This window comes from Artibeus jamaicensis, unplaced genomic scaffold, assembly GCF_021234435.1.
Source record: "Artibeus jamaicensis isolate MK-2021 breed Jamaican fruit bat unplaced genomic scaffold, CSHL_Jam_final contig_432, whole genome shotgun sequence".
Lineage (NCBI taxonomy): Eukaryota > Metazoa > Chordata > Mammalia > Chiroptera > Phyllostomidae > Artibeus > Artibeus jamaicensis.
Genome location: NW_026521828.1, coordinates 14,560,853 through 14,585,222, shown reverse-complemented (window position 1 = coordinate 14,585,222; position 24,370 = coordinate 14,560,853). Strand labels below are relative to the sequence as shown.

Here is a 24,370-nt window from a genome sequence, read left to right as displayed (position 1 = left end):
GATGGATGGCTATTTCTGAGTACAAATGGATTCTATTTTCTGGTTGGAAGACTGGATTACAAAACACTTCTTAACTCTTTCTCTTGTGAGTTGTGTAAGCCTTTCTATGAGATAGTCATAATACAAAATGAGGGGAAATGCAGGTACCAAGACTTGAATTGTTCCCTTCAGTAATTATCCCATTGTTACAATCATATTTGAGACCCTTGAACTCTCTAAGTGTTTTCTTTATGCTTTCCCATGACAGTGTGTCAGCCATGGCCAGCTAATGTCTTCTCTTCTGTTGTCTGTATTTCATCATTATCCCTCCTTGAATAAGACCTCCTAAAATCCCTAACTGAAGTCCAATCCTTATAACTCAGTGATTTTATTTTGTAATGACCATTGCAGTTGGTAACTGGATAATTATTTCTTGTTGACTATTAATCTTCCCTATTGGGCTATAAGTTCTAAAAAGACAGGGTATGTGTTTGTTTTGTGTACTACTGTACTATATGCCCAGGGCCCAGGCTAATGCTTGCCAAAACATTACTAACTCAATGTTTGAATGAATGAATGAAGATCCCTATTATCAGGAATCTTAAGATCAAATAGAAGAAATAAGCTATGGCTATGCTCACACACATACATATATTGCAAGACCAAATGAAAGCATCCCGAAAGGGGAGAATATTCAGTATGAAAATACAGTGACAGATGTAGACCTCATTTTCCCTTTGGGGTCTGAGATGTCTTCTTAAAGAAGGAAAAATTTAAGCTGGGCAGGTTTAAAAGAGAGGAAGATGACAAAAAAAAGATCATTACAATGGAAGGAAATGGCATATAGGAAGGCAAAATGAAAGAAGGATTCTTTGGGAAAATAGTGGAGATTTCAATTTGATAAGGGACTTCAAGGTGATTGGAAACTTTACAAGAACTTAGGAATATTAGCCATTTTCCCTCTTGCACCTAAATGACTGTTTTGTAACATGAAAATTTGAAGCATCTGTAGTTATTTATTTTTGTTTCTTTCTCCAGAAAACAACGTTTTTTAGAAGAAAAAAATAAACCAGGTGAAACCGTGAGGAAAACTGAAGAAAAAATTAAAGTTAAAAGAGAAATTGAGGTGAGGATTAGTTTGATTTGTCTAGTTATGATTTTTGCAGTGTGTGGGAATGACTTTTACTCCACAATGCATTTTCAGTGTTGGTTTGTTTCTCCACCACTGCTGATGGGTGTTCTGGAAGCTGTAGTTCTTCTTTTATAAGATTTATAAAAATAAAATAACTATGGCATGACAATTTTAAAGCTTTATTTGTAGAAAATTAATCAAGTGATATTAGTAAAATAGTTACACATTCCTAAATGAACGTATGTATCAAAGCATTATCTGAGTTCAAAGTTCAATATGCATTTTTCTTCAAATGCATGGTAGTTGTTTTAGAAGTTTTAATTTTGAAAGCAGTATCAATGAAAAATTTTAATATTCTCTCTTCAAAATCATTCTACATCACACTTTTTAAAAATTTCAGCCAGTTATCTGCCTTTATTCCTTGTGTTATCATCTTATCTCAGATACCTAATAGCTTTCCTTTGTGTTGATGCATGAATACCTTGCCTGATGTCTGTACTTCCACTAACATTTCCCTCAGTCTTCAAGATTCAATTTCTCTTCTGTGTTGTTTTCATTGAGTAGAAAATATTTCCATGAGCCAGTGGCATTATGAAAATCCAACATTTGAAGGGATCCTAGAGTATATTTGGACCATTTCATTCCATGAAGTAACCCTGTTTGATTTATTCTTACAGACAGACTTATCCCGCTTGCTTCTGCCTTCATGTCTCTCTACATCTTATTGTCCAGGTGTCATTTTCAATTGCTTTCTTCCTCAGTACAAGGTTACAAAGTCCTTTTAATTTTATTTCTCAAATGTACCTCAACTCTTCTTTTATCTTTCATTTTTAATTTCTTCCTTCTTTTTCTCCTTCCTCCTTCTCTCTTTTTCTTTCTTTCTCTCTTCTTTTCTTTTTTCTTTTCTTTCTTCTTTTCTGCTCTAGTTTTCCTGACTTTCATCTCTACTCACTCAAATACTCCACTCATCTGGTTGGGTAGTCTTTCTAAAACAAAGATTTGGTTATATTCTTTTCTGCTATAAGTGGTAATCATTTTTCCATTTCCTAAGAATAAAGTTCATATTCCTTTCACACATCTGTGGCCTAGTTTTGACTTATCTTCAAGGTCTCTGTTTTGACCAGTTCCCAGACTTTTCTCTCTTTGCCCACTAATTCTTTAGCCACTATGCTCATGGCTATAATGTCTTGAAATAACATGTTTCTTTATGCCTCCATGACTTTACATATCCTAATTCTTCCAGGGGGACTTTTCTGCCAACTTGTCTTTCTGGAAATTATCCCAAAGATACAAATCAGATATAATCGCTTCTCCATACTTCCATGAATCAGTCTTTCCTTTGTACTTGTACACATTTTAATTAAGACTTGTGCCACATCTTAGCTTTTTATATTATAATTCTTTATACTTTTAACTTGAGTGATGAAAGAGCTAAACCACACTGATATTTATATACCCTTAATACAGTTGTTGAAGACTTAAATGAATGAATATTACAAGGAGACAAATATCACCAAATTTTTGGATGATCCTAAATCCTAAAAGCTTTATTTTTCAATATTTTTGATAAAGAACATCTAAAGTTTATATGCAGAGAACTAGACCTAAACTGTCTCATTTTCATCATTCAGAAACTCTGCAGTGAATTTCAGGGCCGTGCAAAGAATGGAGTACTTTTCTGTACCAGAGAAAATGACCCTATCCGTGGTCCAGATGGGAAAATGCATGGCAACCTGTGTTCTATGTGTCAAGCCTTCTAGTGAGTATAGAGCTTTTGATTGTCCAGGAGAGAGTGGAACTTTCAGATAAACTGATAGAACCAGCTAGTTTCATAGATGAGGAAACTGGCTTGAAACAGGGAAGAGAGTTGAGTGCATTACACTGGAAATATTAATAACAGAACTGGGAGTAAGTACGTAGAGCTGTTTAGTCCAAGGTGACTCCTGTGTCCTGTCACTCATTCTCTTAGCATTCTGAGAAGTGTGAGCTTATTCAAATACCAAATTCTTTCTGCTGCTGAAATTTCATATGTGAACCTGCTAGACAAGTTTATAGGTATCTCAATTTCCAGAGGCATGAGGGCCCAAAGTCAGCACTTAATGGAGAAACTGACTACTAGAGTTAAAGTTTCCTGTGAAACAACCATGAACTCTCATAGAATTAAAGTAAATGCTACTTTATATAACATTTCTCAGTAAGTTAGAATTGGCAGTTTGCTTTCAAAATTTCGAACTGCTCTCAGTTTATTTGATTGAGCTTAGTTTAAGTACAGTATTTTTCAGACCATAAGATGCACTTATGTTTTAGAGGAGGAAGATAGAAAAAAATTTAAAGCAAAAAATGTGGTAAAATATTTAATAACATAGTAACATAATATTTCACTGATGTAAACACACACAGAACTCAACAGCAGCATTAACAACCATTATTCCTCCCAAATTTGGGGAGAAAAAATGCATCTCTACTCCAAAAAATACAGTAATTGATTTAGACTTAGAATCTATGGCCTTTAGTTGGTAACTATGTATGGTGGAAATACCATCAGTTAACTATGCATACCATCAAAACCTATTATTCAAAGCAGCTTTAGGTTCATTTGGTTTATCATTGTATAGCTTTTTTTTAATCTACCCTATATTTTGTCTTTATATAACACAGCCATGAGTAAGTAATACATTTAAGTTGAATTAATAAAGCGTGATGGGAGAGACAGATCATAGACTTGAGGGGAGAGACCTCGACTAGGTATAGTCATACCCTAAAAGTGAAGCCAAAGCCCTCTTTGCCTCACCCCCTGTCTGTGAAAGCAGGGGGCCAGCCAATATGCTTTGTTAAGGATACTTTCAGCCTCTAGGTGTAATGTCACCATTGTACTAGTTTTGATAATCTCCTTTATGGACATTAATGATGTTTCTTTTCTGACCACAGGCAAGAAAGGTAATTTATAGAAAGCAAATTTTCCAGACCCACAATTACTATCTTTCTTTCAATGTTAAGTAGAAACTATGAAGAAGTTATGGTATTTTACCACACTGGAAGCTGTTTTGTCACTTCTCGTTGGTATGTAGCCATAAAAGGACAAAATTGCTTCTTCCTCAGGAGGGAGGAAAGACTTGTCATGCAGGAATGTGGAGAAATCATTTTCTGTGTTTGGTTTTATGGCTCCTCTCATTTTCTCTCATTCAGCCTAGCAGAAGCAAAAGAAAAGAAAATAGCACAAGCAAGAAATAAGAGAGAACCTGGAAAAGTTCTTTCATTTGCTGTGAGTTGAATCCATACAATGAGCTCTACTTGGAATGATAATTTGAACATACTTCAAAGAGCCTAAAGGCTGGAATGTTGCCCTGTAAAAATAACCAGAAAATCTTAACCCTGTAAGATGGGAATGAAATTGACAGGAATACTGTGGTACTTGATCCATTCTTGCTGCCTCAGAGACTAACCATGTACAATAGAGATAACCATCTGAAGTCTAAAAAACTGAGTTCTAGTTTTGCTTACACACTGTACCGGCTTTTGATTTTACCACTTTTCAGAGATTCTACTTGTACATTTTCTACAGAAGAATTTTGGGAATTTCACATCTGAGTTGGGATAAAAATACCTTGATTCCACACACCAAAAAAATCATGATTTTTACCTCTGAAATATCACAATATTCATTTCCGTAGCCCCATGTAAGTTATTATCACCTATTGAAAGTCTCCTCATTTTTCATCTAGGTTCTGATGTATCCCTTATCCACCTGTTCTTCCTAACACAACCAGAGTAAAGTTTCAAAGTATTAATTGGGTCACAATACTACACTGCTTAAAATGCACAAATAGCTTGTTATATATCTGATCAAGGATACATCTCAGCCTCCTCATTGTTCTTCTTTTATGGCTTCTTACCTGCAATCAGAAATTGATGTTCTGCTATGTGCCATATATTAATAGTTTTCTGCTTGTGTCTCTCAGTTTATTTTGACAATCTAGAACACACATTCCCCAATCCATTACACAAGAGTAAATCCCATTGCCTCTCCATGGTGTCATTTAAGTCATTCCTCCCCTCACATCTCCCCTAGTTTCCACAATCCGATTTCATGGTCTGAACTTCTTGAGTTCTCACACTTTCTTCTACCTCTCTGTTTACACTTGTTTTATTCTGTTTAGTTTATAGCGGAACTTACTTGTCTATTTATTTTATTATATTGTGACATCCTAGTATGTCATTTTTGTTTCCATCTCTTAGCAGCTGATGGGCATAGTTTGTGGAATTGAACTTTACATTTGAAAGAAGCACAACTAAAACCCTGGACTTAAAGAAATATAACATTTATTTTTTTAAACACAGATGTTCTGATCTGTGGCATTTCATACATCTCTATGAAATGTATGTCCAACTTATTTCTGTACTTTGACAGGAACTGTGCAGTGAATATCACCAGTTTGTGAGGAATGGCAAACTCCCCTGCACCAGGGAGAATGACCCCATCCAGGGCCCAGATGGAAAAGTGCATGGCAACACCTGTTCCATGTGTGAGGCCTTCTTGTGAGTAGCTCTGCAGCTCTAAAATGGGGGAGGGTTTTCCCCCTTCCACCATGTTTATTTTTTTAGCTTTACTATATTTCATTGTTAAAGTTGGGTCTGTTTCTTGTCAGTGGCACTTTGTACCACATTTTTTCCACGCTATCATAATTATCAAAGAACAATTCCTACAGCCCAGTCTCTGACTGGTTGAGTTTTTGTGGAAGTGAAAGAGATGTAGAACAAAGAGTTTACCTGTGCAGAGTGGGATATGAAGTCAACCCAAATCACACCCCTGACCCCAAAGCAAATACACCAATATGCAGAAAAAGTGCCTCCATTCACACACAGGACCCAGGGAAGTAATTTAGAAAAAGGAATGATTGGGGCCTCATGGCATTAACTTCTCTCATGAATCTTGTCAGCTTGGAGAGCTTTGTTGAAGCTTAGTCTATACGCCTGACCCCTAAATTTCTTTATCAAAGTAACCAGAACTTTAAATCAGTCTGCAATTGTACATTTAAATGTGTGACTGTGTGCTTAACATCTGTCTCTTCCACTAGATAATTATTATTATTACCAAAGAGATTCTAGAAAATGTAAGCACAGAGTTCAGATTAACCTTGTGCTTCCTTTTTATGTTCAATTAGGAGAGGGCTACTTCAACAGGAAGATAAAAACATATTTAGAGGAAATGGAGAAATGTGTAAAAACCATGTCCACTGAGGATTTTTAAGGCTTGGCACACTTAGCCAGGGAAAACTGACAGCTTTAAATGCCCAAGTACTTTTTGTCTTGAAATGTGTGAACAGAGCTGGTTCTAAGTTATCCCATTGGTGAAGGTGGGGCCAGTGAGTGAAAGCTCTGGAAGACAGGAGGAACTTTCTACTGGATTGGGGACTTCAAGGATGAAAGGACCTACCATGAGATTTCAAGGATATGTAGGTAGATAATTGGCTGGCAGATTAAAACAAAGGCAGGCAGTAATCAGATAAACAGTTGTGAATATTGAAAGGCTAGAAAATTACCTCAGGCTTAGGGTTGACAATCTTAGTCTGCATTTATTAGCTCTGTGTCCTTGGGAAAGTGATACATTCTGTCTGTTAGTTTTCTTACCTGTAAATTATGGTTAGATTAATTTGGTTAGATAGTACTATGGTTATTACTACTACTATGGTTAGATAGTACTTTTGCTACATGTGCTTTGAGGGTTTCATTATATAAGCAAAAGTTTAGACACATAGTTGGAACTGGACAAATAACCATAGCAATTAAATGATATTTGAGATCACTTTTAATCTGGAGATTTTATGATTCTTTCTCATTTATTTCTTAATTACTCTATTTTAGTCAAGCAGAAGAAGAAAAGAAAAAGAAGGAAGCTGAATTGAGAAATAAAAGGCAATCTGAGAGAACAGCTTCCTTTGAGGTAAGGGGACCTTCTCCAGGTCAGAGGCATATGGACCCAGGACAGACAGATGGCATTCAGGGAACTCATAAACTCCCCAAAACTGTAGGGGATATTTGGACAGTTTCAGTTTGTGTGTGTTCATTTGTGTGTATAGACACGTGCCCATGTGACTGTTTTCACCTGAAGATACATTGCTTTTATCACTTGAAAATATTCACATCTTCAAAGTTAAGAACTATTTTAAAATGAGCCAATTGCTAATCCCCACTTAAGAAAAAGTCAAAACATCAGCTGTCTTTGCAGCATGGTTCAACCTGTGTTTAAAACCTCAACCTTCCCTCCTGGATTTCACAGGAGCTGTGCAGTGAATACCGTAACTACTTGAGGAATGGACGACTTCCCTGCACCAGGGAGAATGACCCCATCCAGGGCCCAGATGGGAAAATGCATGGCAACACCTGCTCCATGTGTGAGGTCTTCTTGTGAGTAGAGCACAGCACTGCTGATGAAGCCGGGAGATGCAACTAAGAGAAGTTTTCGAACATTTTCCTCTTCAGTGCAGCATTTAATTTTGGTTGTCACATTTAGTAAATGAAAACACACACCCACAAAATCAAATAGAGCTCTTTCATAGGATAATTGTGATGTAAAGAGATACACAATCATTTCTTTTAGGATATTTCAGAAATAACTCAGAATCTTTTATTCAGAGAAGAAAATGCTCTGTGATAATCTTACTCATTGCCTTCAGTTTTCTAAAGGATTAACAGCTGAAATAGGAAATGGATGAGATTACATGTAAACATCACTATGGTACACAGAAAATTTTAGGAAATTTTGTTTTAATTCACTACCTCTCTACTCATTTTGTGTGACCTCCAAGAATAGGATTAAACTGGATAAAAGCTATGGGTTTTGAGTGCAACGTAGAGATGAACTTCACAGCAGTTAGAGTAGGAAAAGCTGTATCAGAAATGCTGATTTTTTGTGTAGGAGTTCAGTGTCCATTTACAGGGAATTAGAGTATAACTGTAGAATAAAAATGGCATGCTGTGTCCCCTGAAACAAGCCTATAGTATTCTTTAAGTGTTTTGATCATTGTCCAAAGGGATACTCCAATTTATTTTCTATATGCCAGAGTATCTGATTCTGGATTTAGTCATGTAGTCTTCCCTGGTAGAAAGCGATACAGCCCAGAAGATTGACCCCATTGCGTTTGGGAAAATCAATTAGGTGGAAGTCAAGATGATGTCCACATAACTATGTAATCAACATTTATTGAATGAATATATAATCATGTACATCCTAAGAGCTTTGCTACCTAATCTCATTTAATCTTCACAACAAAGATGTGAAATATGTTCTGTATTACTACAAGTTTTAGATGGAAAAATAAAGGCACAGAGAAGTTGAGAATGATAGAGATATCAGCACAGGAAAAAAGAAGAAAATGATAATATTTTTCACTGTGTGGTATAAACAGGATATAATCATTTAGCAAAGCCATTACCAACTTCTGGTAGTTATATATCCCTGTAGTTAGGCTTGTTTCAGTTTATGTTTTTTACTTCTAAATTAATATTTTGGTGACAAGGAAGTAGTTCCACCATCTGGCAGTAAGCTCTGCTACTTACTGGTAATTTCCCAATATGGGAAAAAAATGCTTCTTGAATTTTTTTAATCAACTTAGATTTATGATAAAGTTTAGATCCATTTTCCTTTTAAAGAAGTATGAGAAACATCACAATTTTGGAGTTATTGTAATACTTTTCTCTCATCACTATAAAATGCCATATGAAAAAAATAAAATTTTATCACCTAATTTTTATTGCTATGTTAGCAAAAGGTATTTCTTTTCTTAAGAATCATTGTTCCCTCTATAGTCTTTTCTTGAACACTTTCAAACCATATGCAAACATTCTTTTCAACTTTTAAAATGTTTTAATGTTATTAATGAGCAAGTCTTATGTTTACTGGAACATATTAAAACATTTTTATAAATTATTTAATTTTCTGTCTATATAATATGAATGAGTAATTGTGTTATAGACTCAATTATAATATAGATTCACTCACTAAACTAAGTTTGCAATACTTTTAGTTATGGTTAAGAATATCACTCACTTTATTTCTATCATATGCCTGTTTTTGGAGAATGCAACTTTTAATAATGATTATAGTGATGATGATACCAATATTTTATATCACTTTTGCCATTCATTTTATTACAGATCAGGTACTTATTCTAATTGCTTTACATGTATCAACTCATTTCATGTACAACAGTCTTATGAGAAAAATATTCTTATTGCCTCTCTAATCCCCCCTCTACCTTCCCACTTAAAGATGAGGAACCCACAAACATTTTGGGACAGTTTTTGTGTTTCTTATTCAATATGTCTCCAGGGTTCTTCCTCTTAACTACTATACTGTATTGGCTCTAAGAAGCCAAATATTACTACTTTATAAAGAATTATTGCAGATGCAAAAGAGTCAGCCAATGAGAAAGTCTTACTGCAGTATATTTGCTGGGAAGCTAAATAGATTTACTCATTAAGGGATTTTCTCTTGTACCCCATTCTCTTGGGGAGAGGTACAATAGAAGTATTCTAATTTGTTACCCAATAAAATCACAAACTACTGTGATTGGATCTTTAGGGTTGCTTGAAAATAGTCAAAGCAATGAATGATCAATTTGTAAATATTAATGATCTATTCAACTGTATTAAGATCCATTTCTTCTCTTTCTTTCTCCCTATTATGTACAGTCAACAAGAAGAACGAGCAAGAGCAAAGGCTAAAAGAGAGGCTGCCAAGGTAATTTGGTCAGGAATGCTAATGCTCTGCTGTGCCTTGGCATTTTTCCCCTCTATAATAGCATTCTAGATATCTCCTTAGCACTAGTGTTTTTCTGTTCAATTTTTATGCCTGAAATGAATAAAGGTTTCCCTTTAACCTGAGGGAAAAATGGTATTTATTAGAAATTTCCAGAGTTTATTACATGAGAATTCAAATTTTGGGTTTCATTTGTAAAAATTTGAGTGTTAATTTACTTTGTAAGTGATATTCTCCATATTTGGCTTTTCTTATATTTCTGTTGTCAGGTACAGATTATTAATATCAATCTTTAAAATTTTCTAATTTCAGTTTATGTCACTCAAACCTCTATTACTTCTAAAAGAGAGTACAAGATCTCTGTCATTCACAGTAGTCCAATTTACAAAACAAAGTGCACAAGTATCATATTTGTTCTTTGTCACCTCCCAAATATGAAGGAAATACTACTATTCTTACCCCCAAATTAATGATTATTTTATAAATTTTTGACTTTCTAATTATTTTTTGTAACTTTATAATTTTACAAGAACAAAGTCTGTATCTAGGTGGTATGTTACTCTCATATTAAAGCTATATACAAGATTTACTTTTATGTATTTTATCCCCTAACAATCACTACAAAGTGTAAGCCTAATAATTTATTTGGAAAAAGATGATTCATTTTAAAAGTTTGCCATTAAATTGACTCGCTTTCTCAATAACTTTTTTTTTCTGTTAACTGCAAGCATCATTTGTTGGTAATTTAGGGTTGAAAATTTGTGTATCCATTATATCTAACCAGTTGCTTAGTTGCCTTAGATTTTTCAAATGATTTTATCACATTGCTTTTTCTCTCTACTCCTGTTGTTACTCTCCTGTTTTAAATCCACATCTCCCACTTAGCAAGGAACCCCCAGAAAGGCATCGGCTTCTCCAAATGTCAAACTTGTTCTCTTCTCTCTATCTTTATTTCAGATATTTCCTTATTTCTCAGTTTGAGCATGATTTTGTTTTTGTCTCAGCCTTCTAAAGACAAATCAAGACTTAGCAATATTTTTGCACATTATTTTTATTTTATTTTTCCAACTTTACTAAGATATTATTGACATATAACATCACATATATTTAAGGTGTGCAATGTGTGGATTTCAAAATGATTACCCCTGTAGTTGTAGCTAACACCTCCATCACATCACAGAATTTCATTTGTGTGTATGTGATAATAACATTTAAGATCTATTCTTTGCAACTTTCAAGTGTATAATACGGTATTGTTAACTGTAATTACCATGTTCTGTGTTAGATCTCCAGAGCCTATTCATCTTATAACTGGAAGTTTGTACCCTTTGACCATCATCTCCCCATTTGCCCCCTTGCACATCCTATCTTTTGGCAACCATCACTTTACTCCCTGTTTCTATGAGTTTAGCTTTTTTAAAGATTCCACATATAAGTGAGATCATACAGTATTTTTCTTTCTCTGTCTCACTTATTTTACTTAGTATAGTGTCCTCAAGTTTCATCCAAGCTGTTGCAATGGAAGGATCTTTTTTTCTCATCAAGGCTCAGTGATATTCTCAGTTCCTCTTTCTGGACCTTTTGATTCTTCTCACCTGTGATCTTCCATGGTTCTTATAGACTGTGACGTGCAACACGACACACATACACACACGCACACATTGTCCTTTATCAGTGTTTCAGCCTTCTACAACTAGGTGATAAGCACACCCAGGAGAATGACAAATATGTTTACAGATCCATTTTTGTGCCAGGAAAACTCTGAGTCCATGGTAGGAGCTTTGAAAAGACTTCCTGATTTACTGCTATATGTAATCACTTTAATTTTTCCTTCTTACTCTGTGTTACTTATTCTTCATAATAGGCAAACGTGTGTGAAGGGTGGAAAACTGCTCTGAGAAAACATTTTCTTCATTTCCCAGGAACTCTGCAGTGAATTCCGGAGCCAGGTGAGGAATGGGATGCTCATATGCACCCGGGAGAATGACCCCGTTAGAGGTCCGGATGGAAGAATGCACGGGAACAAGTGTGCCATGTGTTCAAGTCTGTTGTGAGTATCCACACTCTTCACTCCACTGCATTCCCTCATCCTCTATCATACCTGGGTCTCAGCTTCTTCAGAATTGTGTAGAATACATGCCATGGGTTGTAGGCTGGGTAATTTTACAAGCACATGGACAAGGCATTAGGTAATGTTGAATCACATAGTGACAGTGTCATTCTCTATTCAGAAATCCTTCTATCTTCTAATTAAGCTTTAATTTAGTGGCAAAATCTCTTTAACACTTGAGAATCGCCATTCACAACAAAGAGAGAAAACTCTTGACAATCTGGATGAGAGTACGTCTTTGGTCTCTCACCCACCCCATCCCTGACATTTTACAACTCTGTGTGTATATTCAGATAAGGGAAAACCATTTGGACAGAGATCTATGAAGCCAGCCTGTAAAGGCTGTTAAAGTAACCTGAACAAGAAATGGAGTAGAGACAATTATATGTATCCTTTCAGGAACATTACTGTACACAGGTGAAATAAATCCTTTGATAAGTGGTTTCATGTAGAGTTAAACCCCTAAGAGGCAGGCCCATGTCATAGATGTTTATTAAAATGTCATCTATGAAGCCAGGTTTAGACCCTAATGGGACATGATTCTGCTGAGTGGGACCAGAGCTCCATTATGTGCGACAATACAGGAGAAGCTGATGACATATTACCACCTCTGGTTCTTCTTCTTAGACTGCGAATTCCCTGTCAAATCTCATGTTAGAATAAATGTTGAGAAAAATATCTACGTAATCTGCTGAAAGAGGTGCAAAGTTGTTGTTCCTTACTTTTCACACATCTTGTTTTGGTCTTATGTATAAGATTTAAGCTCCTTAAAGGAGAGATTAACAGGAAAGGCCAGTAAACTGTGGCCTGAGGTTCAAGAAATCAAGGCTCTTCATTCACCTGCTGGATTTGTTTATGGTGTGGTGATGACTAGCTTAGATGTAATAAATGCTAAGGATTTTGTCTGGCCTTAGTTTGCTTCATTGGCTGTAGAAAACGGCAGCATGTCAGCATCTTGGGCTCAAGATCAACCTCAAAATATTAGTTGTTGAACCTTCTTGGACTTGAATCATTATTGTACTCTAAAACTTGAATTTCAATTTGAATATTAATACCATTAAAATAATACAATTTTATATTATAGTGAAATGTGATTGATTTTGATTTTGGGCCCAGTATCTGACTTGGTTTCATCCCTTGCTTTCATCAGCAATGTGATCATTATTTTAAATAAACAAGAAAAGTTTCACAATTAAAAAGAATATCAAGGCAATTGAGGTTTTATTCAGATTATTGGATGAAGTCACTCACTGATAGAAAAAAGAACACACAATGTTCACATACTGATTTAAAATGCTAGTTTTATTTTTTAAAAGGTGTTGGGAACAAGTGAATTTATCTGCATTAGTGGGCAGAGTAATAGACTGGATAAATTTGTACTGAAGACAGAATCTGATCTTTGGTCTGAAAGATCCTCATTTCTTCTGAAAATACATAACCAAAGAGGAATTTTAGTTAGCTTGTATCTTCTTTTCTTCGATTGCAGCAAACTTGAAGAAGAAGAGAAGAAAAATAATGGCACAGAAGGAAAGGAGAAAGGTACAGCTGAGAAAGTGAAGAGAGAAGCAGCACAGGTAGTTATTTCAGGTCACTAGAGCCACTGCCTTGTCTGGTCTCATTAGAAGTTTCACCCCTCCTCCTATTCCCAGGGTTGGTAGTGATTTCACCAACTGAGAAAACATACTTGGATTTTCATGTATAAGGAGATCCCTTCTCCCTGACTCAGTTTATTCACACTGGATTTGGTCTGGATGCTTGTGCATTTGAGAAGTCAGTCACTCTTTTCTCTACTGACCATGTGAACTCTATGATGCCAAGAAAGAAGTATATGCATATTGTCTTGTTGCCGGAATGCAAACCATTAGAGACAGATTTTAGACTTGTCCCCATGCCTTGCTGTATAAAGTTGTTTAGTTTTAAAAACAAACCAACAAACCTAGGTTTTCATCCCAATTAATTCTCTGTGAGATTTTGGGGAAATTATCCAATAGCATCTTTGAGCCTTGGTTTTGCATCTGTAACATCTCACATGATAATGATAATGGAATGGCTATTAATGACCTTCATTGCTACTGTATACAGTATGGCCTAATCATTGGCTTTATTACTGATGTTTGTAGTAATCAGTGAGGGTATGTATTATTATTTGTAAAGAAGAGGATTCAGAGACTCAGATAATAAGTTTGGAAATATAATTAGTAATCTGAGAGCAAGCAATGAGACAATAAATTCTGCCTTTAATGCCCATGGTATACTTAAGATTTTACACACTCTTCTAATTTGTAATTTTCCTACAGGCTGTTCTTCAGATCTTTATTATTTCTTTCCTTTATTCTTTTTCTAACTGGGAAGATCTCATTTCTTCTCCCTGCTCTCATGTTTGCTTCCTACAATGTACTCTCAACTCTAAAGGTAAAGTAATGATTTAAAAACATAAGACAGGTAATGCCACCCAGTGTCTTCTCATCTTACTCAGAATAAGAACTAAGGTCCTTCTAGTGGCTTACAATTCCAGACGTGATCTGACATCTCTCAGACCTCATTTCCTACTATTCTAATCTTTGCTGCCCTTGCCCAGCCATCCTGGTCACCTTGCTGCTCCTTGGACATGCCAGTCCTTAATTCAAGGCTTCCCATATTGATGAATCAGTAGCATGGTGGTTAAAAACCTGGTCTATGGACTCAGATTGGGTTCATATCCTAGCTCCATCTTCCTACAAGTTGTCAGATAGTTAACATTTTTGTGTCTCAGTTTCCTTATTAATAAAGGTAAGGATATTGTTAGTATTTGTTGTTGTTATAATAATAATAACTATTATTATTAATATTATTATTATGCCCCAAGGAACTTATCTGTGTATAACAGCACAGTTCCTCATATATGTAAGGTCCTCAATGTTGTACATACAATGAACTTTGCCTTCCACATGGCCTTGCTCATACTCAATCATGAATGTCCCTTCCCTCTATCTGTCAAAATTCTGGCCATTTTTTACACCTCAGATAAGTATTATTTGCTCCCTAAATATTTTCTCTACTTATACAATATGTTTAATAGCTCTCTCATCTATTATGCTAATAATTTTTTTAATTTCTCAATTATATCACTTGCTTTGTTTTAATTTATAGAAGCTTCTGTGTATTTCTTCAAAAGAAACCAAAAACTCTGTATGGTCTTTTATGGTTGCTCTAACAAATTATTTCAAACTTGGTAGCTTAAAAACAATACAAACTTATTATCTTATGGTTCTTTAGGTTAGAAACCTGGCACACATTTCACTGGGCTAAATTAAAGGGTTGGTAAGGGCTGTGTTTCTAGAATCAGCCTCTAGGGGACAATTTTTCTCTTTGCTTTTTCTAGCTTCTAGAGGCCTTTCATGTTCCTTGGCTCTTGGGCCCCTTTTGTCATCTGCAAAGCCAACAACGATGCATTTCTGACACTTCTTCTATAGTCACATTCCCTCCTCACCATCGCATCTGTCTCACTCTTCCGGTTTTAAGGGCTGACCTTTGTGATTACATCAGACACACTAGAAATATCCAGGATAATCTCCCCATCTCAGTCTTCCCTTCTTTAATTACATCTGAGGAATCCCTTTGCCCTGTAAGGTAATATACTCATATTTACAGGTCCCTGGTATAAGGGCTTGTACAAATTTAGAGTTGGGAGCTACTCACCTGCCTACCACAAATTTCCTTACAAAAGGAACAAAAAAATTATTTGTCATTATATCTCTTACAGTGCCAAGTAGAGACTAACATTTGCATTCAACTGAAGTTTTTCTATAAGATATGTAACAGCAATTTAAGAAGCATCTTAGCTAATATCAACCTTTTGTCATGCATCCATTATGTTCTGGAGCATTCTAGCATCATTTTCAAAAGGATAATGAGGGGGAGCTTTCCAATATTTAGTTACCTGATTCTTAAATCCTCCCTCATTTGGCAGGAGTTGTGCAGTGAATACCGTCACTACGTGAGGAATGGACGACTTCCCTGCACCAGGGAGAATGACCCCATTGAGGGCCCAGATGGGAAAGTGCATGGCAACACTTGCTCCATGTGTGAGGCCTTCTTGTGAGTAGCGCATTAGCCACTGCTACTGCTGAGTGAGAAGACATCTTCTTCCTGGGTGGGCAACAGAGATGATAGTGAGGGTTTTCTGTAGGAGGTAGAACTTGAAGGCTATTTTTGTATTGACTTTGGGGATTTCTTATTAGCAGGCCACAGAGTCTGCACATTTCTTTGTAATGTTCTCAGTGTTCTGAAAAATATTTGATCCACCATCAAAGGAGGACTGCGTGCTCAGGAGAAATTCCCCAGAGTTAGTGGCCTACAAGGCTAGGATTTCTGTTCTCTGTGTACATGTGGTCATGAATAATTCAACAATATAATCATTGGGCCTAACAAATTTGTTAATATCTAGTCACTATTTTTAAGTATTCTAGCTGCATTCTGGGTAGAAGGAGAGTATCTTTATTTTCCAAAGAGAATATTATTGTGAAAATGTATTTACTGTCTTACTGTGGCATATGTGTCTTATTTTTTAAGCAACACTTAAAGCAAGAAGAATAATATGGAGGGTGCACATTAACTTTCTACCTCAAGGCATGGAAGGAATGAATATTTCTATCTGGAGAGATTCTCCGTATGGGGTAGTATGTACTGGGTGCTGGGGGTGATTCTTCTTCTTTCTCTTACAGCCAACAAGAAGCAAAAGAAAAAAAAGAAGCTGAATCCAGAGCAAAAGTGAAGAGAGAAGCTGAAAAGGTAATTGTCCTGGAATGTTCATACCAAAAAGAAAGCATGAGGTTTTGTAGTTTTCCTTTAAAAAGAATTCATAAAAATACTGAGGGCCTATGTGAGAAAATCAAGGTTCATGTAGTTCAGGGGGTTGACAAAATTTTCTTAAAGGGTCAGGTAGTAGATATTTGAAGTTGTGGCTATTCAGTCTCTGTGACAAAGAAACTCTACTCTACTGTTGTAGCTCTAGAGCAGCCATAGATAGATAACATGCAAACAAATGAATATTGATGTGTTGCAATAAAACTTTATTTCCGAAAAAAAGTGGTAGGCCAGATTTTCCTCGTGGGCCATAGTTTTACTTGCAAACCCCTGATTTACTTCCTTACCAATTAAAAAAAATATTTATTGATTTGAGAAGGAGAGAGACAAAGAAAGTAACAACAGTTTGTTGCTCTACTTATTTATGCAATCATTGGTTGATTCTTGTATGTGCCCTGACCGGGAATCAAACCCTCAACCTTGGTTTATCTGGATGATGCTCTAACCAATTTAGCTACCTGGCCAGGGCCCATTCCCATATTTTTAAGTGATATTTAAAACAGAGAGGAGGAAGAACTTGCTTAGAAAGGTAGTGGGAGTATTGGTATTAAAATCTATATCTCCATATTGCACAATTGAAAAGTGGAAACAATGGAATTCAAGCCTAGGCTTGCTGACACCAATCTAGCATTATTTCTAACATACTGTGTAGTTTTAGATGGACACATTTGCTCAAACCAGGTGTGTTTCTTGCTTTACCTTTACAGTAAAGCAACTTTCCAAAATAATATTTTCTTGATTTCAAAAAGACTGATTCTAGGTAGATTTTTCCATTTGTAGTAATTTCCTTGCCCCCATCAAGAACTATTGATATTAAAAATAATTTCTAAACAAAAGCATCACACTTAGAATCCTGTATGATTGGTAGTATTTACAATTTTATTTCCCATAATTGTGAGTCTAAATTGAAAAATTGAGTAGCTCACATGATTCACTTTTTAACATCTACAAGAGAAGATTCTTCAGAATGACATGATTTCTGATTCCACATTACCTACTACCAACAAACTATCCTCCCATATTTTATTTCTTTTGCTAACCATGACCAGTTAGGGAATCCGGCAGTAAGCTAAGGGAAAAATTCACTATTGTCTTAACTGATTTTCAACTTGAACTGCAAGATACAAACAAAAGAACAAAACCCCATAACTTCCATCCCAATTGCTATCAGTAATTAATTCTATAATCTTGAAGTGATTTGCTTTTTCTCTTTCAATTCCTCATAGAACTCTGGAGCTAGCACTTCCTGAATACTTCCTAGATGTTAGTCATTGTAGCTCTATATACATGTATTATCTTACATCATTCTCATAACAATTCAGGACATACAGTGAGTACTTAATGCATATTGGCCTTTATTATTTTAGCCAAGTTGAATATACTATTACTTCCATTTCATAGATGAGGTGACTGAGGCATAGAGAGGATGCACCCCCACCATCTGAGGTTTCTCGATGGCAGGCTGGAATTATAATTAACAATGCGATACAGCTGAGCTGTCAACATGTTAGTGCTTGTCCAGACATGCCTGGAACATTATATTAAATTCTGTAGGAGAGGGGAAGAATTCAGAATGAGAAATTGTACAGAATGACTGAGGTATCTGGGATTTTTAGCTCTTGGCAGAGAACATACAGAGTCATGGGAGAAGAAGGACAAGAAAGCTTTCTCCAACTATCTGAAAAATTCTCATGTGGAAGAAGGAAAAGATCCTCAGTTTTTCTGAGGGAAACATAATACTTTGTCTTTGCTTACTGGTCTGAAGAAGCATTTTCATCCTAATTGCAATGACATCTTAGAAAAACCAAACCCTATGAGAAGGGATCCTAAAGACTGTATTATTTCCTAAGATCCCACAAAAGTAGCATGCTGGATAATTTGTGGAAACTATATAGTAGAAATATTGGAATGAACTGTATGGGAGGTAATGGACTCCTTTCACGGCAGGTGTTCCTATGCAAGTTAAATAACTTCTTGGCAGTCATGATATGAAGGGGACTGAGACATAGTAAGGATGATCATACTAGACGAACTTTGCAGTTCTGGCTAAACCTTATTATTTTTATTCTATGTCATGTTCAATGGTTTTTTTTCCATCATAACAAAGATGAACAATAAAACACCAACTAAGAAATGTGCCCAGTCCTTAGAGAATCCACTTTATTAAAAGAGTCTTGCTTGTTTGTGATTTCAGGCTCAGTGTGAATTTAAGGAATAAATCTCAAGGAAAAAGAAAGATAAACTGCCTTCTAAGTCGTGCATGGTTAGTAGGAATTGAATGAAACCATTGCTAGAAAAAATCCTTAGGTTATTTTCTCTTTTTTCCAGGAAGCACTCAGTAGGAACCCAACAAAGTCATTTCCAAGAAAATACCTAAGCTCTTGCCTTTTCTCCTCCATTTAGGATATGTGTGGTGAATTTCGGAGCCTTTTGCAAAATGGAAATCTTTTCTGTACCCGAGAAAATGACCCTGTGCGTGGCCCAGATGGCAAGACCCATGGCAACAAGTGTGCCATGTGTAAAGCAGTCTTGTGAGTTCACCTAGGTCGGCAGCGTTGGGGAGGCAAAGAGCCAGGAAGACAATAAATAGTGTGTCCTTTCCTTACACATCAAAGTAACAAATGATTATCCCTAAAGCATATAAGATTCATAATTCTAGAAATAGACATTTGTTAGATTTTCATCACATTCTCCATTAGTTCTGGGGTAGAGCCTATCAGTAGCTTACAACATCTTTCTTGACACAAGATCCTTTGCTGTCAGTTGGATCTCTTCTCTGGGTTATTTTGTAATTCCCACCAGGGAGAAAACACACTGATTTTGAATAGCAATATAACTCCTCTACCTACATTTCTGAAAATACCACATTTTCAGGAGATGAAAAATAGCTCTTTACACAATGTTTGGAAGTACAACTAAAATATTTGTTATTTAACAGTCCTTTGCTGAACAGCTACAATGTGTAAGATGTGTAATGACTACACAAATATGAATGAAAGAGTCTTCCTAGAAATCATAGCATTCACTAGAGATTAGACATGGGCAGTAGTTAATACAATGGAAATTGCTAAATGAAAAATGATGTAGACAATGTGTTATGCTCCTTCAGGGAAGGGAAAGTTAATAGTTTTATGGAGGAAAAGAACTGGACCTTGTTGTGGACAGTACTGGAAAGAATAAAAGGAAAGGGGAACAGCATAGGTAAAATCTAAAATTAAGAAAACTGTCATCTGTGCAGAAAGGTGCAAGTTATTTAATTCAGTGAGAACTTAGATGCTTCACCAGCTTTGAATGCCAGCTTCAAGGATTTCAAAGTCAATCCTATATAGAGTGGAGAGCTGCTAAAAATTTTAGGTAGGGGAGGAAGTGGCATAAATATGGTTCTTTTAGGAAGATCCATATGTGGGTAGTAAGAATGAGAATAAGAGAATGGAGGGACAAAGGTGAAGAATGCTACAGGTGATGGTAGGGATTTGCAGTGACCCAGTAAAAAATAACTACAGCAGGGGGAATAGGGTGGAAGGTGAATAGATCAACACAAGAGATATCATGAAGGTGAAGTCAGCATTACTTGGCAACAGCTATCTGAATTGAAGGAGAGGGAGCAGCTAAAGGTGACTCTAGTAGTTTGTTCTTCATGAGAGGTAGAAAATCCAGGAGGGAGAACACTTTTGGTAGAGAAGGTAGTTATTTTAGAACCTCAGAAATATGAGGTGTTTGAGAGAAATACTTGGTGATTCACAGTGAGGCTTCATGAAATGCTAGTTAATTGCTCACATGCTCTTGCTTGTGACTTGTAAATATTGGTTCCCTTCTATTGCAATGTGGACTCTTCCAGGCAAAAGGACTACATATATTTCATCTCTCATTTTCAAAGAGGGCCTGCAACATAGTAGATGTTCAAGTGCTGGTGAATTCTACATTAATGTAACTTGGTCAAGTGATGAGAAACTTAGAGACATGCACTCTGTTCTCTGTAATCTATTATTCCCTCCCTCCCACTTTTTAATTTCCAGCCAGAAAGAAGATGACGAGAGGAAGAGTAAAGAACAGGAAGGTCAACGAAATGCCAAAGAGCATGGTCCCAATGGTGGTGGTGGAGGAGGGAAAGCTCAGGTGAGAGAACCTCTAAATTCATCACCAGAACAGTTTCACCTCATTGACAATCGGAGCCCTGTATAGTCTATGATGGTACAAGGTGAACATGTGGAGTGCTGAGTTGGAAAGTGTCCTAGGAAAAATGGGGGATCATCTCCTTAAACCTATGGGGTAGTCCTTCGGTGATTTTAGTCTCTCTAGGACTCATTTAGACTTCTTTAAACCTGGAATAATTAACACAATGACCATATCCCAGTCTCCTGGCTCCTCTTTCTATAGTCTGGCTCTCACATCACTAACTGGGGACAGGAGGGTAAGTGGTATAAATGTAGAGCTGTTCCACAACAGTGTCACATGCTCTTCATTTTCTTTTATTATTTTCTCTTTCTCTGAATGGAGTCACTTTGTTGAGGTATACTTTGTTGATTCAAGGCAGCATAGTAGGGTGAAAGAGCATAGGTTTTGGAGTCAGATAATTTGGGGTATGACCCTGATCCCTTGCACTGAGGACTTGTGAAGCATTAAACAAGTCAGTTAATCTCACTGAGCTCTAGTGTCCCTGACTCAGCAGTACTCTTACAAGGATAATGTAAAAATAATTGGGGCAAGTGTTTAGCACATTTCCAGAGATATTTTTGTCAGCATGTCAGTGCTGCATGCAAGCTCACTCCTCCACTGTGTGAGCACAATTTCATAAGATTACAGCCACCTTATTGCTCTTCTTATGGTCTTGGGCTATCAAGGCCATCTCTTTGCTTCCAGCTATGACTCATGCCCAGTATTTGCTATTGATAAATTCTGGCCTTTCGGTTTTTCCATCTTTTCTACTTTAGGAGGCTCAGTCCACATTCTCAAGTGATAGATGTGTTAAAGACCCCTTTCTGTTTTCTTCATAATTTTCTAAAGCATCTCTTTCTTGTCATTTTGCATAACTTTCTCCCAGCCTTTCTTTCTCCTTTCTATCTAAACAGAGGTCAGCAATTTTTTTAAAAGGTCCAAATAGCAAATATTTTAGGCATTGTGGGTCATGTAGTCTCTGTAGTAACTATTTAACGATGCCATTGTTGTAGGAAAGCAGCCATATATATCTAAATGTATGAATGAATGAGGATGTTTCAAATTTTATATGTAAAACTTTACATAAAAACAGGCAACAGGACAGATTAGTCCTTTAGGCTGTGTAGTTGGCTAACCCTTGATCTATGCTATTAAATTTTAGCCAGCTTTCTTTTCCCTTTATGAAACCTTAAAAGCAGTATTATTATGCAGGATAACTGACCTCTTAGAATATGGGTGATTCCAGCCCCCTTTTCCCTGTAGATAGCAATCCTTGATGTTATATTCCTTGTAAGACAAGGTAGGGAAAAACTTTTCTTACTCAAATTATTAGCAAATTTCATAACAATGCAACAGACCAAGTAAACCAAAAGGCCTGCCCTCTTCTCCCTTTTCAGGACCAATGTGCTGAGTTTCGGAATAATATGAAAAATGGGAAACTCAGCTGTACACGGGAGAGTGATCCTGTACGTGATGCTAGTGGCAAAATGTACAACAATAAATGTTCCATGTGTAAAGAGATACTGTAAGTATTCCTCTAAACCAGCTTGTCTAAGAGATAGCCACATAGTCCTCCTGAATGAATGGCTATTTTTCATTTACTAAGGGCTCCCTCCATAAAAATTATTCTTTTTGTTAATTCCCAAATATTATCTCTTTCTCTTGCTTCCCCTAAGGAATAGAAAGAGGTTAAAAACACCTGGTCCTAGAGGTACTTTCCAGATCACTTATCTTTTTTCTATCTAGCACTCCATACTTTAAGAAATAATGTTATAAAATTGTTGACCTACAAATCAAGGAAGTAGAATGGTGAGTTAGTGAGGAATTAAAAACTAATAACTTATCATGAAAAGGTGAAATAACTGAGGAAGCTGGACTTGGAGACCTGAAACTTGCCTGAAATATCTGAAAGGTTAGTATCAAGAAGATGTGATGGATTCAGCAGGCTTACTCTGTGTTGTCCTGCGAATGTGAAATAAGACTGAAGGATAGAAGTTAGAGGGAGATACATTTGGACACAAATTAAGGACACTTTGAAACAACTTGACTTGATCTACCTAGAATATCTACCTTGAATAAGGGAGCTTCTTAATGGCTGAGCCCACTGTCCTTCATGGGGATATGCAGAGAGATACTCTGTCAAGATTTAGCACATGGTGAACTCTAAGGGTCTTTCGAAACCTGAGTACATGTTAACAAGATGACTATTAACTTTTTTCTCTTCTAGGGAAAGAGAAGCAGGTAGAACAAATAACTATTCTGGCTACAGAGCAAATGGGACTGAATCAGCGTCAGGGAAGGTGAGGCATTATAACCAGGTTTCAGAAAGAATGGTCTTTCTGTAGGTCAACCCTTGGCCATCAAAAATATGGAAAGGGGGGTGCCAGTATTGTCAACCAAGATCTTGCCCTTAGATCAGGAACCATCATGAATATAAATGTCACTGGTAACGTGTTCAGGGTGGAAATGTAACACCAAATAGAAACCTTTCAGGCCAACCCTTTATAAAGCACTTTTATAAATAGTAGTTTATTCTTTCAACACCCTGGCAAATATGATTCTTAAAAAATTATGGGTGGGTAAAAGGAGGTTCAGTGCTGTAACAAATTGCTATCAAGAGCAGCTTAAAACAACTCATATTTATTGTCATATATAGGTGCAGTTCAGAAGTCCTACTGGGTCCCCTCGTGTTAAAAAGGTTTGAGCAGGGCTGCATTCCTCTGGAGGCTCTGTCTCTTTGCCCTTTCCAACTTCTAGAGGCTGCCTGCACTCCTTGGCTTGTGGCCCTCCAGACTCAGTGGTGACCATCTGAACCTTTTTCAGGCCATATAACTCTGACACTGACTCCTGTCTCCCCTCTATAAAAGCCCTTGTGATAGCGTTGGGTCCACCCTGATAATGCAGAATAATCTCTCCATTTTAAGATCAGTCAGCTGATTAGCAACCTTAATCCCATCTTTGATTGTAATGCCTTCTTGTTGTGAAAGCCAATAACTCTACAGGCTCTGGCTGTGGAAGTCTTCACTATACTGCCTCCATAGCAAGGTTAAGTGGTTCATGACTTTGAGTCAAAATTTAAGATTTTCTTTCTTTTATTTTTTTTCCAAATAGGAGTGAAAGCTTATTTAGAAAGTTACAGAGGTAGAAGAAGTGAGCTGTGGAAGAAGTGAGCCAGCTGAGCAGTGAAGGCTCAGGAAATAAGTTACAGAGGCACAATAAATAAATTAATTAATAAACAAACAAACAAATTAATTAATTAATTAATTAATTAATTAAAAAGCCATTGGAGCTCAGGAGAAAGAAAGAGGCCAGGAAAGCACACCTGGGGGAAGGGGACAGGGAAAGGCTCAAACACCAGAGAGAGCTGCCAAAATCTTCAGATTTTTCAAGC

The 24,370-nt window shown here is 36.5% G+C and overlaps 1 protein-coding gene across 1 annotated transcript in view; it reads left to right on the top strand.

Moving 5' to 3' along the window:
- The window catches only part of SPINK5 (serine peptidase inhibitor Kazal type 5), a 160,625-nt gene that overhangs the window by 115,494 nt on the left and 20,761 nt on the right, over nt 1-24,370 (top strand). The window contains exons 11-25 of the mRNA XM_037161851.2: nt 1,018-1,105; nt 2,743-2,870; nt 4,298-4,373; nt 5,520-5,647; nt 6,974-7,052; nt 7,389-7,516; nt 9,803-9,851; nt 11,792-11,919; nt 13,466-13,553; nt 15,929-16,056; nt 16,683-16,749; nt 19,228-19,355; nt 20,841-20,940; nt 22,377-22,504; nt 23,207-23,279. Coding sequence (XP_037017746.2) covers nt 1,018-1,105; nt 2,743-2,870; nt 4,298-4,373; nt 5,520-5,647; nt 6,974-7,052; nt 7,389-7,516; nt 9,803-9,851; nt 11,792-11,919; nt 13,466-13,553; nt 15,929-16,056; nt 16,683-16,749; nt 19,228-19,355; nt 20,841-20,940; nt 22,377-22,504; nt 23,207-23,279 — 1,516 coding nt within the window. The remainder of the gene's footprint in view (nt 1-1,017; nt 1,106-2,742; nt 2,871-4,297; nt 4,374-5,519; nt 5,648-6,973; nt 7,053-7,388; nt 7,517-9,802; nt 9,852-11,791; nt 11,920-13,465; nt 13,554-15,928; nt 16,057-16,682; nt 16,750-19,227; nt 19,356-20,840; nt 20,941-22,376; nt 22,505-23,206; nt 23,280-24,370) is intronic.